The sequence below is a fragment of the Polyodon spathula genome, chromosome 23 (assembly GCF_017654505.1).
Source record: "Polyodon spathula isolate WHYD16114869_AA chromosome 23, ASM1765450v1, whole genome shotgun sequence".
NCBI classification, from domain to species: domain Eukaryota; kingdom Metazoa; phylum Chordata; class Actinopteri; order Acipenseriformes; family Polyodontidae; genus Polyodon; species Polyodon spathula.
Window position 1 is genome coordinate 15034430 of NC_054556.1, and position 23031 is coordinate 15057460.

Here is a 23031-nt window from a genome sequence, read left to right on the forward strand (position 1 = left end):
ACAACGGGGCTGTCGGATTTGGTTGTGGGATTTATGGGTCTTAAACTAGCCCCCAGTATAATCAAACCAGTTTTCTTCAGGAAGGCTGAAATGGTAGGTAGTGGGTGATCAAGTCAGGACTGAATTTTCAATTATGTAAAATGCTTGAACATCCAGTACAGTTTATCCCTGAAGTCAAGTAGAGAAACTAGTACCTTTTTTAATCTGTGTAATGAAAGTGCCAAAATGGTTGTTACTTTAGTTTCAATTGGGCATTTTCTCATTGGTTCTTGACCCTCCATGTGTGAAGTGCAGTCCTTCCCCTAAGGCTCCCTGTCTCTTGATCTGTCTGTCAGGAGTAGCCAGTGGATCTGGGGTGCTGAGTCGTGGGGAGATGAGCCTGGCGGAAGTCCAGTGTCATCTGGATAAGGAGGGGGCTTCGGACCTGGTCATAGACCTTATCATGAATGCCACCAGCGACCGAGTCTTCCAGGAAAGCATCTTGCTGGCTATCGCTCTGCTGGAAGGAGGGAACACAACCATACAGGTATGCTCAGAGCAGCATAGTTAGCCTAAAGAGGTGGTAATCCACTGGTGAGACTGCACTTACTGCATTCCAGTCAGTCACCACTGTGCCAAAAGGACATTGGAGACGGTCCAATGAAGAGCAATCTGACAGCCGTCAGGACTTAAAGGAATGAGCTTGAAAGAATTGAATCTATTTAGCCTAGAGCAAAAAATTAGTAGGGACTTAACCTGAAGTCTTTTAAAAGCTGAAATGCAGTTGAAAAAATTAACCCTAACCAACACAGAAGCCAGGACCAGATTAACATTGTTTACATATCTAGAGAGAAACTTCTTCATTTGGAAGAAACTGGTCTGGTTATACTTTGCACAAGGTTTGATTGGTGGATGTAGGTCATTGTTGTGATCTGGGCGTTTTTTTGTATTTCTAATGCCATGTTTACAAGGTTTTCCGCTGCTTGACAGAAATTCTGTAACCCAAGACTGCTCATGCTCTGTGCATTTTGGGAAAAGTATGTGTATCTCTATATAGACAGGCACATACAGTATGTCTATCTGTCATGGAGGAAGGGTCTTCATGTGCAAATCAAATCTGTTCCCTGGGGGAAGCAGGCTTATTTATCTTTCATTAGAAGAATTTGCCGCCTTGTTCTTTTGGTTCTCTTTTTTTCGTGCAGATGTTACCTGGCTCATCCAGGGCATAATGTTTGTGTGTTCTATAGATGGATTGGCTAATAAGAGTACAATGTTTACCAAGTCCTTTCATCTGATCACAATACCTTGCTTCTGCCTGCAAAGAAGCTCACATGATAGATATATAAGCTTGGCTTGAATGAATACTGTTGGAAAAACATTCCAGTATTCAAAGTTTGTCATGTTTTAGCTTCATTAACAGAATTAATTGGTGAGGCATGTAACCCCGCAGGAAGAATAGGATGCTTTAAGGAAGTTGAGAAGCCAAGTGTTAGACAACCCTTTTCTCCAGGTTCACTTGTTCTAACCCAGATTTGCAAAGCGTTTGCTTGGGTGTTTTTAGTTTGACACTGTTCTACAAGGATAAATGAGATGTTGACAAGCTTGGATGCAGGAACGTTTCCATTTGCCACGCAGAGAGTTGAAATTGGTTAATTTTCATTGGCCGAAATAGTTTTACCGAACAGTTAGCTAATGAACATGCAATGCAACAGAGCAATTTAATAATGTTATGCTGTAGGTCATGGTTTTTCAACCCTGGTCCCTAAAATAAACCAAGAACTATATATTTGTTTTAAACTTGCATTGTTTTCCAGTACCCATAATATAGCTCTTTTAGACAGCCTCAGACTTTTTAATAGTGTTTGGCTTCAGTGATGTGCTCTTTTGTACAGTGCTTCAGATTTGCTTTATGCCTATATTGCAGAACTATCTTTTGCTGTAAAATGAGGTTTAAGATTTAAAAAAAAAAAAAATGCATAACAGGATTTGTTAGAACATAAGAACATAAGAAAGTTTACAAACGAGAGGAGGCCATTCGGCCCATCTTGCTCGTTTGGTTGTTAGTAGCTTATTGATCCCAAAATCTCATCAAGCAGCTTCTTGAAGGATCCCAGGGTGTCAGCTTCAACAACATTACTGGGGAGTTGATTCCAGACCCTCACAATTCTCTGTGTAAAAAAGTGTCCTCCTATTTTCTGTTCTGAATGCCCCTTTTTCTAAACTCCATTTGTGACCCCTGGTCCTTGTTTCTTTTTTCAGGCTGAAAAAGTCCCTTGCGTCGACACTGTCAATACCTTTTAGAATTTTGAATGCTTGAATTAGGTCGCCACGTAGTCTTCTTTGTTCAAGACTGAACAGATTCAATTCTTTTAGCCTGTCTGCATATGACATGCCTTTTAAGCCCGGAATAATTCTGGTCGCTCTTCTTTGCACTCTTTCTAGAGCAGCAATATCTTTTTTATAGCGAGGTGACCAGAACTGCACACAATATTCAAGATGAGGTCTTACTAGTGCATTGTACAGTTTTAACATTACTTCCCTTGATTTAAATTCAACACTTTTCACAATGTATCCGAGCATCTTGTTAGGCCTTTTTTATAGCTTCCCCACATTGCCTAGATGAAGACATTTCTGAGTCAACAAAAACTCCTAGGTCTTTTTCATAGATTCCTTCTCCAATTTCAATATCTCCCATATGATATTTATAATGTACATTTTTATTTCCTGCGTGCAGTACCTTACACTTTTCTCTATTAAATGTCATTTGCCATGTGTCTGCCCAGTTCTGAATCTTGTCTAGATCATTTTGAATGACCTTTGCTGCTGCAACAGTGTTTGCCACTCCTCCTACTTTTGTGTCGTCTGCAAATTTAACAAGTTTGCTTACTATACCAGAATCTAAATCATTAATGTAGATTAGGAATAGCAGAGGACCTAATACTGATCCCTGTGGTACACCGCTGGTTACCACACTCCATTCTGAGGTTTTTCCTCTAATCAGTACTTTCTGTTTTCTACATGTTAACCACTCCCTAATCCATGTACATGTGTTTCCTTGAATCCCAACTGCGTTCAGTTTGAGAATTAATCTTTTGTGCGGGACTTTGTCAAAAGCTTTCTGGAAATCTAAATAAACCATGTCATATGCTTTGCAATTATCCAATATCGATGTTGCATCCTCAAAAAAATCAAGCAAGTTAGTTAGACACGATCTCCCTTTCCTAAAACCATGTTGACTGTCTCCCAGTACCCTGTTACCATATAGGTAATTTTCCATTTTGGATCTTATTATAGTTTCCATAAGTTTGCATATAATAGAAGTCAGGCTTACTGGTCTGTAGTTACCTGGTTCAGTTTTGTTTCCCTTTTTGTGGATCGGTATTACGTTTGCAATTTTCCAGTCTGTCGGTACCACCCCTGTGTCAAGAGACTGCTGCATGATCTTGGTTAGCGGTTTGTAAATTACTTCTTTCATTTCTTTGAGTACTACTGGGAGGATCTCATCCGGCCCAGGGGATTTGTTTATTTTAAGAGCTCCTAGTCCCTTTAACACTTCTGCCTCAGTTATGCTAAAGTTATTTAAAACTGGATAGGAACTGGATGACATGTGGGGCATGTTGTCAGTATCTTCCTTTGTAAAAACTTGTGAAAAGTAATCATTTAACATATTTGCTATTTTTTTTCTTCCTCTACGATTTTGCCATTTGTATCTCTTAAACATTTAATCTCCTCTTTGAATGTTCTCTTGCTGTTGTAATATTGGAAAAACATTTTGGAATTGGTTTTAGCTCCCTTAGCAATGTTCATTTCTATTTCTCTCTTGGCCTTTCTAACTTCCTTTTTGACTTGCATTTGCAGTTCTGTGTACTCTTTCTGCGTACTTTCTTTTTGGTCCTTTTTTAATGCTCTGTAAAGTGCCTTTTTTCGCTGAATATTTTTTTTTAATTGATCTATTAAACCATTTTGGCAATTTAGTTTTACATTTAGATTTGTCTACTTTAGGGATATAATTGTTTTGCGCCTCTAGTACTACGTTTTTGAAGAACAACCATCCTTCTTCTGTGGGTGTTTTCTCTATTTTACTCCAATCTACTTCTGTTAGTCTCTGTTTCATACCTTCATAGTTTGCTTTTCTAAAATTGTAAACCTTAGCTTTAGTCTTTACTTTTGAGGATTTAAAAAACACTTCAAATGAGACCATGTTGTGGTCTGAGTTTGCCAGTGGTTCTCTGACCTCTGTTTTAGTTATTCTATCTTCGTTATTTGAAAAGACTAAATCAAGGCATGCCTCCCCTCTAGTGGGTGCCTTCACAAATTGTGTTAGGAAGCAGTCATTTGTCATTTCCACCATTTCTATTTCATCCTTCGCGCTACCCACCGGGTTTTCCCATTTTATTTGGGGGAAGTTGAAATCCCCCATTAGTATGGCTTCTCCTTTGCTACACACATTTCTAATGTCATTGTATAACAGATTATTTTGCTCACCGTCTGAATCTGGCGGTCTATAGCATGCTCCTATTATTATGCCTTTTGAATTTTTGTCTGTTATTCTGACCCATATTGATTCGGTTTTATTTTCTTTGTCCAGGTTTAACACCTGGGCTTCAAGACTGTTTCTTATGTATAGCGCTACCCCTCCTCCTCTTCTGTCCTGCCTGTCTTTCCTATACAGTGTATACCCACAAATATTATATTCGTCCCCATCACTCTCAGACAACCACGTTTCTGTAACACCTATCACATCATAGTTACCTGTTAGTGCAGTAGCTTCAAGTTCTAGAATTTTGTTTCTGATACTTCTAGCATTTAGATAAATACATTTAATGGTTGTCTTACCTGAGTTGTTGTTCTTGTTTTGATGCGGTCTCCCTTCTGTTTTTTTTGTTGATTTCTCCCCCCTTCCTTTCTAGTTTAAATGCTTCCGAACCTGCTCGAGGATCTTTTCTCCAAGTAGACTAGTTCCCTTGTTATTTAAATGCAGTCCATCCCGTCTATACAGATAGTCCTCGTTGTAGAATGTGGTCCAATGATCAAGATAGGTGAAGCCTTCCCGTGTGCACCACGTCTTCAACCATTGGTTTTGATTTATTATTTCCAGCTGTCCATATGGTCCTTTGCAAGGTGCGGGTAGTATACCAGAAAATACCACAGTTTTGGTTTTCTCTTTTAATTTCCTTCCTAGCTCTCTGAATTTGTTTTGCAGGGATTTTGGTCTGTCTCTTCCAATGTTGTTTGTACCGATGTGGACGACTACTACCGGGTCGTCTCCTGTTCGTTCTAGGAGCCTGTCCACGTTTTCAGTGATGTGCTTGACCGAGGCTCCCGGAAGGCAGCACACTGTTGTAGTAAGGGGGTCCAAACTGCGAACTGAACTTGCTGTGTTTCTCAATATGGAGTCCCCAACAATCATGACCTCCCTTCTTTTTACTGTCTTGTCACCACTGTCAATAGGGTCCTGGATGTTGTTCCTTTCATTCTCTTGTTGTTGGTTCTGCTCATCAAAATTCTGAAGTGACTCAAATCTGTTGGTTGTTTTGATTTCTGGTGGTTGTGTTTGACGAAGTTTCTTTTTTTCCCTGCTTCTGCCTACCTGAACCCAGCTGTTCTGACCTTCTATCTCCCTGGTGGCTTTCAGTCTGTTAGGGGTGATGCAGACTTCCATGAATTGTGGGTGTGCCAGTTCCTCAAGATCCTGTTGCTGTCTCACTTCTTCCAGCTCCATTTCTAGCATACTTACTAGTTTATGCAAATCCTGGATCGCGCGGCACTTTACGCACACTTGGTTTAGCTCCGCTGGGTTTTCTCGGATTTCCCACATCAAGCAGGTGTCACAGATTACTGGCTTGAAAACCATGTTGAGGTTTTTTTTTTTTTTTTTTTTTTTAAGTTTAGTTTCTTCTGCAGCCGTCAACCTGCTTTCAAACTGCTTCGAAACTGCTCTGTACTTTTCCACGCCTGTACTTCTCCCACTCGCTGTCGCTGGGAAGACTGCCTCGTTTAACTGCGTTGTTCTGCTGTGCTGTCGGCTCCTCCCCTCGCCCGTGTCTCAAAACGGCGCTGAATTTGAATCAGCTGCTCCGAGTTTCAGCTTGTTTGTTATCACAAAAACACACGCGGCTGCTGCTGTGTTTCCCCAATGTCCTCTGTTTTCTGATTAAAGCAATTCAAGATGCAATTTCTCCTTTCTGCTTCGAAACTGCTCTGTACTTTTCCACGCTGTACTTCTCCCACTCGCTGTCGCTGGGAAGACTGCCTCGTTTAACTGCGTTGTTCTGCTGTGCTGTCGGCTCCTCCCCTCGCCCGTGTCTCAAAACGGCGCTGAATTTGAATCAGCTGCTCCGAGTTTCAGCTTGTTTGTTATCACAAAAACACACGCGGCTGCTGCTGTGTTTCCCCAATGTCCTCTGTTTTCTGATTAAAGCAATTCAAGATGCAATTTCTCCTTTCTGCTTCGAAACTGCTCTGTACTTTTCCACGCCTGTACTTCTCCCACTCGCTGTCGCTTCCACTCGCTGTCGCTGGGAAGACTGCCTCGTTTAACTGCGTTGTTCTGCTGTGCTGTCGGCTCCTCCCCTCGCCCGTGTCTCAAAACGGCGCTGAATTTGAATCAGCTGCTCCGAGTTTCAGCTTGTTTGTTATCACAAAAACACACGCGGCTGCTGCTGTGTTTCCCCAATGTCCTCTGTTTTCTGATTAAAGCAATTCAAGATGCAATTTCTCCTTTCTGCTTCGAAACTGCTCTGTACTTTTCCACGCTGTACTTCTCCCACTCGCTGTCGCTTCCACTCGCTGTCGCTGGGAAGACTGCCTCGTTTAACTGCGTTGTTCTGCTGTGCTGTCGGCTCCTCCCCTCGCCCGTGTCTCAAAACGGCGCTGAATTTGAATCAGCTGCTCCGAGTTTCAGCTTGTTTGTTATCACAAAAACACACGCGGCTGCTGCTGTGTTTCCCCAATGTCCTCTGTTTTCTGATTAAAGCAATTCAAGATGCAATTTCTCCTTTCTGCTTCGAAACTGCTCTGTACTTTTCCACGCCTGTACTTCTCCCACTCGCTGTCGCTGGGAAGACTGCCTCGTTTAACTGCGTTGTTCTGCTGTGCTGTCGGCTCCTCCCCTCGCCCGTGTCTCAAAACGGCGCTGAATTTGAATCAGCTGCTCCGAGTTTCAGCTTGTTTGTTATCACAAAAACACACGCGGCTGCTGCTGTGTTTCCCCAATGTCCTCTGTTTTCTGATTAAAGCAATTCAAGATGCAATTTCTCCTTTCTGCTTCGAAACTGCTCTGTACTTTTCCACGCTGTACTTCTCCCACTCGCTGTCGCTGGGAAGACTGCCTCGTTTAACTGCGTGCATTCCACTGACTTTGTGACTGAAACAAACCCTATATAAAGCAAACCTATATATTTCCACACATTTAACTTTAGAGCTGGTTGAGTGTGTGGCGCAGGCTGGGTGTGAACAGAATACTCCGTGCACCACAAGATTGTCTTGACCACAATGGAAGAGCCAGGCCCATCTGCATTCATTGTTTTTAGAGCTTTTAATCTTGTCTCACCGACCGGAGACCAAATCTGTAACTCGGATGATTTAATCGCACAACACTGCCCTTTACTCTCCCCCAAAGAAGGCAAACCAGCCCTAAAGTTGTGTGTTTTCAAAGTAAATGTTCAAACAAGGTGATGTTCTGTTGGCCCAACTGCAATACTGAAAACAAAATGCTGTGGTTTTTGAATGTGTTTGCAAGGACAACTTGGCACAACCAGGATTTAAATCTGGAAGCTCCTCATTTTGTATGACATCCAATAGTATTTACTAGACGAGTCATTACCTACACTTCCAACCTACTCTGATTTACTTCCCAGTGAATGTCAGGAGGATCAGTGAATATGACCACCTGCTCATATAGAACTCATGCTCGCAAATGTTCAGTCTTCAGACAGACACGTAGATGAGCTCTGGTTTCCAGAACAGTCGATGCAGTCGGAGAAGCACTGGGCTTGGCAGGGTGTTTTGGAAGTGGACCAGAAATGTATCGGATGAATTTAGATTCCTGTAAACTGAGGGGGTATTCCATTGCAGATCTGCAAGCTGGAGAGTCCTTACTGCAGAGGTCAGAATAGCTTTCATAGGGAGCAAAGACATTATTTTCATTTAATGATGCAAGCCCACCCTAAAAGGTTACCATGCCAAAGCACCGTAACTGGTAGTTTTACCACATGCTTTCCCATGGTTTTATACTATTCATTTTATTAAAGTTTTATAATGGATGACCATGCTTTTTAATATGCTTTATCATTCCTCTTTGTGCTTTACAATGCTTACCCATGCTTTCTTTTTGCTTTATTACACTTTGCTGTTATTTTACGATGGGGAAACTTGTATAAGGGCATACTTGACGTGTATGTATGTGTCAGGGTTTCATGAAAGTTAAAATAGGTGTTATTGTGTTTCACAGTTCTAATTTTGATTGTCTCCACCAATCTGGTTCCTACAGTCCTTGTAGCCTTAATCTTGAAACTCGCTAATGGTAACGGGGTGGGTTCTGACGGTGTCACTGTGTTGAACTCTAGTTAGAATGCACTGTGTTGGGTTTTGGTGTGCCATGTTGTATAACACATGTGGACATATTGGAATGGATCTTTTGTAAAGGACAGTGCTTCAAGATCAAGAAATGACAGCCACAGTAGGTTATTTAGTTGGTGTTTTTAAAATTGTTTTTTTTTTCTGCTTAGTTCCTGGTTTCTGTCCTTGAGAACCAAATGCCTTTTTATTGCCATACTTCCTCTGGCTTACCAGTCTTGCCCACAAACACACAAAAATGCTTCTCATGCTTTCAGATAACTGGGTGGTGATGCCACTGATGGGTATTAATTTTAATTTTTAAAAGATATCTTCAGCATTGTGGTCTAACCCAAACCATTGTGGATCAATTGCAATATACACTTGCATTTAGTATGGATATTTGAACTAAAGTGTGCTAGCTAGTATGGTACTATCTTTAATTCCATTTTCAATGTAATAACATGCAGTGGTAACTTTTGGGATCACAGACCTCGGGATTAAACTGATCATTCCTGTCCCGTTTGGGAAGTATCAGTGTGCGGCAGAATTCATTTCATCTAAGTTCCCCATCTATTTGTAAAGAACTATTATCCGGTGTTGTCCTTTACAATATTTATTTTAATAAATCCTAAATTGTGTACTAGTTGCTGAAATACATTAATGGTACAATGAAAATGTATAATAAAAACCAGCTTCTCTAGAATGAGCCTTTTATCAAGGTGTTCCACTCTCCTCTCGTACACTACACTGTAAACCTGAAAATCTCAGCTTCAGGAACACAGGTTGTCCGGTAGAACAGCAACAGTCATGTGAGGGAGTCGCTCGTGCAGGATTGTTAAACTTTGAGCCAAAAAACACAATCTCTTTAATTGCAGCCAAAGAGGTTCAGGTGTGGTATAGCATTGTTAGTTGTCAGCGTAATACGTAATAGTGATTCATGATTCACACATTGCTGCAGTGATAACTGGAGGATATGTGGAGGAAGTTGTGCAAAGGGAAAATGTCAGACACTGGTGTATTGTTTGGCCACTAGAGGGTTGTTCTTTAATTCTGGTAGAATTGAAAACCATGCAAAACAACAATGTTGCACAAATTATGAATCCCCTTGTGCATTTATCTTTCAGGTAGAATCTCAAAGTTCATAGAATCAGGATTGCAAATTAAGTACTTTTTAAATTTTCCACTGTGTACAGTTTTCCAGTAAGGACGGGTGAATTCCTATCTCTTTCTGATTAGCTGCAAGACCAACAAGGCGGGTGTTACATGTTGGTTACACATCCTGCTACCTTTCAGCTGTTCAAACTACAAACACATTCGATATTGCATTAAGCAGCAAAACCTTTACTGTCTTTTTTTTTTTAAGAAACATTTCGCTCGAATAAGTACTCTAACATTTACTCTAAAAGGGGAGTGGTTAATTACAGTATTTTGTGCACTCCTCAAAAAACAAAAACCAAGATCCCTCATTTTGAAGTCCCCGCTTTTGCCAAACAGCCAAAAGATGTTTCGCCCTCACATTTTTAGAGGTGATTTGATTTGTATGCCGTGTTTTATAAAGTCAGACACTAATGTTATGCTTGTCTTTTATATGGCCATTAGGGATACTAACTGGCTTAAAACATTTTCGCATTCAGTGCAGTACTTCAGTGTAGAGAAACACTGCCAAGTTTCTTACTTATTGTTCTTTTGACTACGGTTTTGAAATCTGCATGTAGGGCATCACGCTGATGGGGATGAAATCTTGCCAAAGTCGTGTTTGAACAAGGTTTAATGTTGCAGATAACCAGCGCTTAATGAATGGCACTTTTGTCTGTATTTGATACCTCATTCCAGCTTAGTTTTTATGAAGTGAAAAACACATTTGAAATCTCTGAACCCGCCCCCACTGATTGCGGTTTACATTTAGACCAAAGTCAGCATAATTCCAGGAGGAAACTTTCCCTAAGAAGCTCTTCCATTTGTAAAGTGTATGTACGCTTCGCAACATGTCTAGTTTGGCATTGAAAAATCTGGAAGAAATGCAAATAAATCTGTGCCATGAATGGTTTATTATACAAAAGTTTAATGATTACAAATTATGGCTAAGTGGATAATGCCAGTGTCTCTGGATACTACTATTCTTAGTTCCCTTGAGACTCAAGGATAATGGCCACTGACTAATGGAAAGTCACCTCTTTGAGTGTGCCTTCTGTTGGCATTGATGCATCAGTGCAGAGACCATTGCATTCTCAGATGGCACGGCATTCAACTCCACCTGCATTTGGTCTTAGAGTCCAGGAAAGCCAACCCACCAACAACCTGTTTCCTGGATTTTTATTTATTTTTTTTTTTTACTGGCTGAAGCACTTGGTTATAGCTTGGCTGACCTACTCAAACTCAACACAAGTGAACTATTCCCACTCGAGTCTCCTTGAAATCTGAAAAAATAAATGGTGGTATTGACCCCGTATTAGCTAATTAGCTAAGTTAATATATCTTGGCATCCTCTTGATGTGAGATCAATGATAACACTACGTAACACAATTTTTGTTCCTGGGTGGTAAGTGTTATTTCCTAATTGCTTATGCCTCAAAAGTATAGAAAATGGCTATTCCCCGCAAACTGCTTTTGTGACAGGTAAATTTCAAAATATCACTATTTCCAATGAGAAAACAGGCGCTTTTGTGTCTTCGTTCACAGTCAGAAAAAAACAACATATGAACCCAAATTAACATGTATTTATACTAAAGTAATACAAAGATGACTACAAAAGATTTAGAAGTGAGTAGTTTTTTGAGATTTCGGTCAAAAAAGGGTAACATTATCCGGACCATTTAAAGTTTTATAGTGGTAAAAAGGTTACCTTTTTCTGGTGCCGTGTACCCACAGAAAAGCAAGTGCATCAGTCTTTTTTTGTATACTAGGTTTAATTGTACAAGTAAAAACATAATCAAAAATCATATTATGTACAATTAATACTAAGTACTAAGTACAACATTTGCCCGCGCCTTTGCTTTTGACACTTGCGATCCAATCTGTGCATTTGCCCGTTTTCCCATTGGAAATAGTGATATTTTGAAATTTACCTGTCCTGGTCACAAAAGCAAAGTTTGTGGGGAATAATAGCCATTTTCTATACTTTTGAGGCATAAGCAATTAGGAAATAACACTTACTACCCAGGAACAAAAAAAAAAAAAAAAAAATTGTTACACGGTGTAATGCTACGAGTCTGTCAGTGTGTGTGTTTTTATAGCATGTCAAAGATTAGGGATATGCCTATTTTTTATTTTTTTATTTGAATTGTGCAGATTAAAAATGTTTTAAATGGTTTCACCCAGAAACCTAATACTCATGTGCTATAGGGTGCTTTTTTATGTTTGGAGTGCTATAGTTGGTTTCACAGACACCTGGTTGGCACTAATGTTGTCCTACTAATGTTACAATCGCCAGTACTTTACATCCTAATGGTAGTCTCTGAAGAGTTATTGAAACCAGCCCTTGCAACTTAAATAAAATGCACTTTATAAAATGGTAAATATCTTCAACTCCAGAGAGGTGTAACCAGTGATAATGATTTTAAAGCCTTGGTTAGCATTCATTTTAATTTCTTCATTGGACCGTGGACATTGTAATTTTAAACTGTGAAGGCTTGGGGCCAGTCTGAGAACGAGAGAGAAAAAAAAAAAATCTCCAGCACCTGATTCTCCAGGCTGATGACAATCTGATCGAAATGATCCCCTGCACACACAGCTCCCTCAGTGTGTGTGTGTTTACGTCTCTCGGAAACCTGAGCTACTTGCATAAAATCCACCTCGCACTCTGAACAGCTGTCGCAACAAGGGGTTTCATGAAATCATAGAAAAGGACACCAGCAGTGCAGTTTAGCTTGTCAAAGACGTTCCATTCCATACAAATAGGTACTGGACTGTACTTCTAATTGTTTTATACCCTCGTTTGTAGAGTTGGGTTTTAACTTGCTGGCATTTCAAGTGTCGGGGTGTGAACCCCCATGTGGTCTAAGCCCTACATATTTTGATATGTCATAGCTGTTTTCCGGGAACATTGTGCACACTCAAGCATAAGTGTACAGTACTTTTCTGTAACTCCGTTAACCCTCCAGTTCCAGTCACAGCTTAGATGATGTATTTGAGGTAATTTTGAAGGATTTCTGATTTATTTGTATGTCTTTCTAATATGAGACTGGGAACTGCTTGTCTGATTTTGAGAAACCCTGCTTTGGAAATCCCTTGGCACTGGGTTTAAGATCCTGAGTAGGCCTCTGCACTGACATATTTATACAAGAAATGAGTCCCTGCACAGCACTGACCTGCTTTTTCTTTGTGCTGATTTGATTGGCTGAATTACTAAAGACTATCTTGGCAACCACTTTGCTCTTCTGCAGTGTGCACGAGTTCATATTGGGTTGTTTTTGTGTCACCCAGATCCAAATATAAATCCAGAACAAAAGTAACTTGTTAAAATCCAGTATCTTAACTTGGCTGCAACACTAGTTTTTAAAAGGTATCGTGTACCGATGTTGCCCTATATAAATGTTTATTTACTATTGAGACAACAGCTGTCTAACATGAATGCATGAATACATTTACGGGGAGATTTAAGTGCCAATTTTAGCCGTGCCCTACTGTGTATTTTATAACCTTGTTTATGGCAGTTCAGTGGAATAGGAAGGTTTTTAATCATTCCTTTCCCTTCCAGATAGACTGCAGCCTCTTGGAGAAATGTATATAAATGTTCCATCTGGAGGCCTGTAAAGGTGCAGTTTCCAATGAAATGCCAGCACAAGCATTTTTTTTTATTGGTTCTGTCTTTGGCAGCTTATCTCGGAGTTTGTGACTGATGTATCGAGTCGGGGGCTGCTGTCTGCTCGCTGACATGTTCTGCCTTCAGACAACCTAATACGAATCACACTGCAGATGCCCTGGTTTATAATGATTGAGTGGTCAAGAAATACTTTTTATTTTTTCTGATTAAATATTGGGAGGGAGTCTTGTTCCTGGAGCTTTGTAGTGTGGCAATGTGCAAATCCCTTTGTGCTTTTGAGATGATCCCACCATGGAAAAATGTTTTCCACAGGCTGGTGGAGGCAGACTATTAAAAAAAAAAAAAAAGTCATGCTGCATTTATTTATTTATTTTTTTAACCCCCTTCAGTCCCAGTGCTTGGCATCAACAAAGAGTTGTTACATAACATCTATTTATATCCTGCTTGTTCATTCGCTGCAGGCAGAGAAGCGTGGCTGAGGGAGGATTTAATGAGCTCGGAGGGTCTTCTCTGTCCTTTCATAGCATGTATTAGCCAGCTTGTTTTGAAAAGCAGCAGCAAATGAAGTTGGCAGTCGTGGGCGGACGGCCTTTGTAGGTGGAATCAGGGGACATATCATTCATAATATTTCACCCCCCCTTTCACGCCTCCCTTCAGGAAGTACATTTGGATATGCCGGCTTTGTATTCTTCTCCCTCTATTGCATTTAAATTCATTATATAATACGTGATTCAGAACTTCTCTTTCTGCCCAAATTAGGTATCCGTTTCATCAATATTTGAATATGTTGTACAGAGTGCAGTATTATGCTCTAATTTAGTGTATACATTGATGTTGAATTGTGAATTTTCTCCTGAAAAGGAAAATGTGTGGTTTTTTTTTTTATGGATTTAGAACAAGCATCTTTTTCATTGCATGTCACACAAGGCTACCTGCATTGTAAAATATATAATTCAAGTTGTTTGATCCACTCTTCCACAGCCATTTATCTGTCGACAACAGACTGGCGTGTACTTCGTTACATTGAGAAAAAATGTGACCAAATTCTCATGAAAATCCTGTTGCTTGTTGCAATTGGAGACGCCAATCACAACATAGCTGTAACCTCATGTCAAGCCTGTGGGATATTTCACATTTTTAAATTCCTCAGCTGGTGTACAGTATATGGTATAGAGTCTGTATGTGTGAGCAGTTCAGCAGTTATGCATCCTGATGCACCCTGTCTAATTAGATGTATGTATTTTAAACCGCAGTAAAACCAGAATCTTGTCCAGACGTTTTGCAGTTTGTTATGCAGGTCATGTGTTAAGCCTGTTGCATGTGTACTTTTGAAGGCAGTGATCTCTGGTATGTGTGTAAGCTGATCGGGGAGTGAAAGGAGAGAGGCTGATGTGAGCAGTCTAACTTTTTTTTGCCTTCTAGGTTTTTCCATTGGCATCCCTCCCATGTCTCCCTGTATCTCTTCCACACAGACCTTGTTGCATAGTAATACAGTGAATCTCATGTATCGTAAACAAACATAATAATTTTTATAATTTTTCCAAACCTTCTCAACACAAGCCATATTTTTAGCAGGTGCTAAATTTGTGTCTTGGATGTTTTTATGCCTGGAGAACTTAACACGCCAATAAGAAAAAGACTTTGCAGAGCGTGTTTCAATTTGGCTATGTGGTGAGTAGATTCAAGTTAACTTAGAATTGTGTGTGCGAGTGACAAAATAATAATTTGGTATTAGTAATTTTAATATTAGAAAGCTATGTACTGTTGGCCAATCAGATTCCAGCTTTAGCAAGCTTCTAACCAATGGTAAAGTCTCAATGTAGCATCAGCTGGGATTCAAGTGCACAAGTTTTCTAGCTTTTTATAGGCCTGTTGGATTCAAGTGCAACTCTGCTATCAGTATTGCACATCGGCTAAGGTTAGCGCCCGATTTGCTGCTGCAGATCTGAAATCTGGGAGTATCTCGCAACAAGCAGCAGTTCAGATTCCACAGACTCTGTTAACTAATTGTCCACATCACCTTAAAGCAACAGTGACGTGGAAAATGCTGTTTCTCAAGTCTCTATTTCAGTGGAAGGTTACCAGACAAAGGAAAACGCATTTTAAAAACTGGATTAATTGGTATTTATTATTTAAATACCGATCAACGCAAAAGAAATGATTTACCCTCTGTGAATGGGACAAAACTCCCATTGCGGTCATCAGCTAGCAGTAGGGCCTTCGATGGGCACTATCTCTTCATTTCATTACTCTAGCCATCGGCACTGCATTAAAATGGGCATACAATCCCATTTAAATAAATAACTAACAGAGAACCAGATCTTTACAGATTTATAAAAGTAAAATGATGTTCTAGAGATGTAATGGCACTGAAACAGTAGGAAAACACTTTGTGTAGATTCATATACATAGTGGCTCATTTTATATGAGGAAGTCTTCAACCTTCAAAGAAGCATTTGAGAGGGAGATTCTCAGTTCAGTTTTATTTAGGCAGGATTAATTTACTATTATTATTATGTAATGCTATTTTTAACCAGTTAAACCTCTTAGCTAAATTAAATCTGGATCCTGTCAACATGAATTTCAGGACAATTCCCCTGCTTCTGTTTTTTTTTTTTTTTTTTTTTTTTTTTTTTTAAATGTGAAATCAGTTAATCTGAAACGCAAAGCGCCTGTTTTTTTCCCCCACTGTGGGTAAATTGCCAATGTAATACTGGTACATTTACTATTGAATGGGGCAATTTGCCTGTGATTTTGGCCAGAGGGGAACATTTAGGCCAAAGTGTTTTATCAGATGCATGTGGGCGTTCCAATGAAATGTATTTCCATATAGCTAGTAAGAAGATAAACAAACTTACAGCAAGCACGCTAGTTAGTCACTATATTTTAGTGTGGCTCACTTGTAAACATTAAAACCAGGTTGAAGATCATTGCCTTACCACTCAAGTTTCAGTAAGTATCTCGATGAGAATGTGCCTGCCTGTAAATTTGTGAATTTTTATAGACTGTTAATCATGTGAAAAATAGGTAAGAATGAAGGGCCGGAAAGCCTGGGCCTCAAGTGCAAAGAGCCCTACACCCACGCCTACTCACTTGTTGTGGACTATACATCGCACAGAAAGAAATGGCTGATGTCAAGTCCTTCCCTCCTTCAACTGACCCAGTTGAGTGGGTGCTTGGTGTGAATCAGAGACCTGGAAGATGCTGAGTCTGTCTCATCGCCACCTCATTGTTTATGAACATGACACTTGAAACGGCACCTTGTCTAGTGGTTTGCCCTTTCAGTCTGCGCTGACTCATGGATGTTTTGGAGAGAAAAGTGTGCAGAGTTTTTCAAAGCCAAAAGCCTTGCTAACTTGAAAGTAATTTCAATTTCCATATTTAACCTTTTAAGAAAGGTCTCGGAAATATCCCCTTTGTACTGCTGACTAGTTGTATAGGAAAGATAACTCTGAAATTGCAAACCAGTAAACCAAATAAAATGGGCATATACATGCGTTTTAGTATATTGAATTATTTTTCTTTAGAAAACCCTGAACCTATTTAAACAATTATCCTAGGCTTAGTCTTTCTGTAAAGTTACTTAGTGTTGGAAGAGCTTCAGACAGTTTTTGTCCTCATTCGCATTTTAATGTCCCCATTCAGAAAAAGGGGACATTTACATCTATATACTGACTTTTGTCTGTCTGTCTCGCTATCGGGTGAACACGAGAACTACCTTAATTTTGCACCAGTTCTCACCAAACTTATGTCATATAGCCTACGCCTATCCTCAGATAGACGTTTCGGATTGCATTTAGCTGTAGTCCAGCAGACTTCATTTTTTTATATAAATATTTTTTATCCTGCACTCATTCGCTTTCTTACCTTAAGCAGTCCAAAAGCATATCTGCCTAATAAGTGTGCCCAAAACATACTGGAGAGCAGTCGGGATATTCAAGTTACATTTGGGTGTACAGTAAAATTTGCTTTTTTGGTGTGTGTTTTTATTATGCAGGCAATTCACATTCGCAGACTACTTCCCAGTGAAAGGCTGGGTGAAGCTAGTTGGGCACAATTTTGATTTGTTTACAACATCTAAAACTGAAACATGCAATCAAGGTCATACATGTCACTATCATTAACGTTAGCCTTTCGTTCTTAAACGCTGAACATGATTGAAGTACTATCAAGTCATGCTTACTTCCTAATGCTATTGTTATGATCCTATTTTAAAAGCAATGTAAAAATTGTATTAATGGTTCTACAGTGAAAGTGACACTTATTCACTTTGCTGTTTTGAATGGATTGGCTGCTTTGTTTCAGATCTTTTTACTGAGTAAACTTGTGTTCGAAGAGGACACAGAAAGCTATGTGAAAGAATGTTGCAGACAACCCATGAGTTTTATTTGGGTGTAAAACTGAATGTTTTTGTGTTGGACTTGAATGATTAAATTCAGAAACAGATATCCATAATAGATATTCGGGCCCTGGGTCGTTTCTTTTTTCACATATTCTGCTTAATCCCTAAACTGGCTACAGCTCAGTGTGGCTTGCAATCTATCCATGTTAAGGTCAGATTTGCATCACATTGATGGTTTCTTGTAGGAAACTGTGTGCAGTTCAGTCTTATTGGAATCCCAGCTTGCGTCTCTGCAGCAGAGTGCTGTATGTAAGGAACATATGTAGTGTATGAAGGCAATGTAGGTTTTTGTAACAGTATAGACTGCATGAATGCTCCCAACGACCCAAGCGAGTGTCTTAGACTGTAACTTGTTGTGCATACCAGCCCGACTCTCGTGGAGTTGCTAACCTTTTTATTACCAGCAGGGTTCACAATCTGTAACGGCAGTGTGTCTCGCACAGATACAGCACTGCCCTGTAACGCATGACATTTGAGACTGCAATTGTAATCCATAGTTGCTCTGAATAGGAATATAAATTCTGCTCGGGCAGGTTTGACACCCTCCCCACCTCCTGCCTTGTATTTTAAACTTACTTATGAGGTGATTTATTGATGGCTTCAAGTATGACCTGCCTCTTATGATTGTTTTAAATATAACTCGGATGTGCTTGAAAGTAGCTCCACTGGTTAAGGCACTACCACATGGTGTGCTGGGAGAGGCAGCACAGGTTTGCATCCTGGTTATGCAAAGTTGCCATTCTCCTGTTTTAAGTTTGATCTGATTTTTCAGTATGAGTAACTAAACTATTACTCTTATCTGTTGTGCACTTTTCATTTTGTTTTTACAAGAAAATATTGAAAGAAAATATAGCAAACATGTATTTATATTAAAAGATCAAGAACTAATCAAGTCAGTTATTTTTAAAATATATTTTCACCTGGAGTGTATATTTTCTTTATTTTTATAACTATTTTCTGATACCCAACATGCTTTGCAGCCAGTTGAGCACTTTGTCCCAAAGGCATGGTAAAATGACTTGGTGAGATTGACACTGTCTGAAAGGTAAAGAATTCAAATTCAGGCCTTTCTTTTAACCTTGTTCAGTAACGCATTGATGTGTGGTCGCAATTTCAATACATTTACATATAACCAATATTGTGAAACAATAGTTTTAAAATATAGTGCAGTAACAGCAAACTGTTAGAAAACAGTACGTTCACAAATCAAGTATCGGATGTTTATAAACGTGATTTTCTTTTAAGAAAGCTTGTTCTGTTTTGCGTCCATACTGTAATGCTTTTGTATTGAGGTGGTTTCCAATTCAGGCTTCAGGTGCTTCGTGTGCTCGTTTTGCTGGAGAAGCGGCTACAACGCAGAGAGGTTCAGTTTATGTAATCCGGTTTTGAAACTGTCCTCGATACTAGCTGATCACACTCTGCAGTGCAGGCAGCTGGCTGTAGTGCAGGATTTTTGTTTTCCACCAGTATAATTCAGGCAGCTTGTCTGTTCCCTCTACAAACAAACCTGCAGCAGATGAAAAGATCTTTTATACATGAATACAAGTGGGAATGACAAAATTGAAGACAAATGGTAATATTCTACTTTAGCAATTCTTTGTTATATAGTAAAAGATGCACGAACACATACACACAGAATTCACTGCAAGCTATCCCTTATTCTGTGCATGAAGACTGCATTGCAATAAAGCTGTTAGCTTGGGTCCCATTAATAGTCTGCAAACGTATGTTCTATTTAAGAACCACCTTTAGCTGAAGCAGAATATTGACAGGGTGTATCAAGGCTGTCTTTCCAACAGTCTGTCGCACTTCATTTTTAATTATGCATGAATCTAAAGAACAGCTTTACTGATAAGTATGGAGACTGACAGGCATCTAGAGAACAGATCAAAACTACCAGTTGAAGGATAGTGTAGTCTTAATATGAAAACATTTCTCAGTCTGTAGTAGGTGTTTGCAGTCTGTCTCAAGTATGCATTTTGCTATGTGGGTTACTGGTCATGGTAATCCTACTTTTTCATGTTAACTCATGTTGTGTGGTGCTTGTCATCCCCCCCACTGATCTGATCGTTGTTTTTCTTCATCAACAGCATTCTTTCTACTGCCGTCTCACGGAGGATAAGAAGTCTGAGAAGTTTTTCAAAGTGTTTTACGACCGCATGAAGTTAGCCCAGCAGGAGATTAAAGCTACCGTCACGGTGAACACCAGCGACCTGGGCAACAAGAAGAAAGATGACGACTCCTCGGACAGGGACATTCCCGTGCGAAAAAAAGGTAAGGGGCTTGAGTGTGGAGACCCTGATCAGCAACCTCTAGTACACAGGTATGGTATTGTACTGTATTGCATTGCCAGAAAAAACAAACGCAAACTTATTCAAGTAAGGACACTTTGATCTAGCCGATGTTACGTATCTCCTGCTGACAACTACTGTAGAAGGGAAGAGCAGCTTCTGTTCTCTGGTCAGAGTACTTACTGTGATTACTTGGTATGATTAACAAGCATAATAAGGGGACAGTAATAAAGCGCAAGTGGTGTAAAATGTAATTGACTTAAGATGTGTTTTAAATTGGCGCTGATGCACTTTAGATTTGGTGCTTTACCTGGTAAAAGCACAACGGTGTGGTGTGCAGGGTGAGTTTGTCAGGGGAGTGCAGGTTGTGGTTGTGACAAGTCCTGTGATTGGGGTGTAACGCCCCTAATGACGTACTTGGAAGCTGCATGCGCAGGACCGACCTTAGGGCAAAGCTCTAGTCCTCTCGTTGGGCTGCGCTACAGGAGACCCTACTGGCCAGGAAGCCTGGTGAGCTCAGGCAGACACCTGCAGGCCATTGTCCTCTGAAGGCTGATCGCTCGCCGACATCTGCTCTCGAGTTCCTGGGTGTAGAGGCAATTGGCTTGGTTGTGGGATTGGATGATCTTTGACCTTCAGTTCTCCTGAGCTGTTGTGGGGAATTGCTGTGGCGAGGGAATGTAATTGGACTTTCTAAATTGGTTCTGTATGGTTGACCATTGAATTGAGGCTGACTCTAAGTTGCTTGTTTTAATGTTGCCTGGATTTAGAGTAGAATTTCAGTTTTTCGATAGCTATAAGATTTTTCAGAAGCTGTACTGTAATTAGTATACTATCTTTTAATCTTTTTGCACAGGACTATGTTGCTAATATAAACTTGATTATCATAGTTTCACCTATTGTAAAGAGTTTTGTGGTGTTTTTTTTTTTCATTTTTCTTTTTTTACTTAAGCCAAAGAGTCCATGGAAAAAATAACTGAAGAAGTGCGAGAGCAGTTGTTGGAAGCGTCTTCGGTGACAAAGAAAGCCTTCAGCTCTTACCGTCGGGATGCCGACCATGAGGAGCACTTTGCATCCGGAGAAGGGCAGCCCAGCTCTGGAGACAAGAATAAAGATGAGTGGGAGATGAGTGCCATCATCGCCATCATGCAGCCCATCCTGAGGTTCCTGCAGCTGCTGTGCGAGAACCATAACCGAGACCTGCAGGTTAGTCGGGCTGGACGGGACATGGTGTTAAACGAGGCAGTCTGTCACTTGTAGCATCAAACTTTATTTTTACTTGCCATGTGATGTCTTCCCGTCTCTGATCAATGGATGCCATAGATCAAAAAGCCATGCTGCTTAGCCAGTCAACACATGAGCTGTGGAAAAGCAGTGAATGATTTTATTTAGTTATTATATAGTATCTATTTGTGCGAGCACTTATATTATATAAAATATATATAGTATATATATATATATATATATATATATATATATATATATATATATATATATATATATATATATATATATATATTATAATATATAATATTAAAAAAGTCGCCATAGTCAAATCCACCTGTACCTGCCCAAGCCACAGATGTATTTGTTTAGTGCGGGAGTCACCCTGGATTGAACCAAATGTCTATCAGTAGTTATCCCAGGATTACACTGATGTGATCCATTTGGATTCCCTGATACTGGAACATAATAAACAATGCACCTGTGACTTAACTGGGTTGAGGCATGGTTGATAAATCACGCATCTGCCACCTGACTGTTAGTGTGTCAGCTTATATATCGGAAGCAGCTCTGTGCAAATATTTATTTGTTCGCATCCACAGTGATAACTAGCTCCCATATGCAGTACTTATTTATTTACATCTAATGTACTGTTTTAGATACTATTTCATGTAGACTGTACTAGAAAACCAGAGTAACAATTTTTACTTACTAACAATTTTGTTTCGGGAAGAAAAAAGTGTTTTTAGATCAACTAGTTTGACGTGGAAAGTGTGAGTAAGCACAAGCTATGGTTTACATTTTGCATTCATACTCTAGCAAACCCAGTGAGGTCAGCAACACCCTAATGATTCTCATCCAAATACTCTTACTACTGGAAACTCTATTGCCTTATAAAATACAGCAGTTAGCTAGGTCTATACTCCATTTCTGACTGAAGCGGCAGAATGCAGCACGTTCTACACAGTTGGTCTCTTTTATAAAATGTGTTGACCAGTTGCATTATAAACACCCTGGATTGTTGTACTGTGGCTATACTTGCACAGTGTTCTTGCTTTTTCAGTATTTTAGAAGGACGTTTTTGAAATGTTCACTGAATTTCAAATTACATGAAAACCTATTGCACAGATCTCGTTTTGGTTAATCAGATTTACATTTTTAAATGTTACAATCATTTGCCTTTCTGCCCTATGGTATAAGCACTTTTTTAGATATGAATTCTTTTAATGTTTTAGATTTTTTTGCGATGCCAAAACAACAAAGCCAACTACAACCTAGTGTGCGAGACCCTGCAGTTCCTGGACTGTATCTGCGGCAGCACCACCGGCGGTCTGGGTTTGCTGGGACTGTACATCAACGAGAAGAACGTGGCACTCATCAATCAGACCCTGGAGAGCCTGACAGAGTACTGCCAGGGCCCCTGTCATGAGAACCAGGTACCGAGTGCGAGGCTAGAGGGAACACATGGGGAATGGGCCTCATTTACAGGAATTCAACTCTTACTGTGATTTGTAGTAGGATGTAGTCTGAACATTGCAGTTCAAAGAATCGGCAGTCCGCAGTGACTGGTGCATGCTGGTCGGAGCTGCTGGTTTGCTGGTCTTCAGCTGTTCATGATGATTCAGGAGACTTTGGTACTGTTGAAGCTGGTGAAGAGGGGGAAAAATCGGTCCGTTGAAATCTCTTTATAATAAAGGTCTAAAGTGATTTTTCTTTTCTTTGAGATTTTGTATACCTGCTGGGTGCCCAGGAGAAAGTGAATGCATATTTGTTCCAATTCTCTTAGCCTGCCATCAACCCAAAAAATGGGTTCA

The 23031-nt window shown here is 39.9% G+C and overlaps 1 protein-coding gene across 10 annotated transcripts in view; it reads left to right on the forward strand.

Annotated features, from left to right (window-relative positions):
• itpr1b (inositol 1,4,5-trisphosphate receptor, type 1b) overlaps positions 1–23031 on the forward strand; it is a 164437-nt gene that overhangs the window by 85909 nt on the left and 55497 nt on the right. For 9 of the 10 annotated variants that reach the window (XM_041225064.1, XM_041225066.1, XM_041225065.1 and 6 more), the window contains 4 exons: positions 336–526; positions 19793–19976; positions 20946–21199; positions 22453–22653. In XM_041225064.1, the coding sequence (XP_041080998.1) occupies positions 336–526; positions 19793–19976; positions 20946–21199; positions 22453–22653 (830 nt within the window). The remainder of the gene's footprint in view (positions 1–335; positions 527–19792; positions 19977–20945; positions 21200–22452; positions 22654–23031) is intronic. The other variant, XM_041225069.1, reaches the window with a different exon arrangement.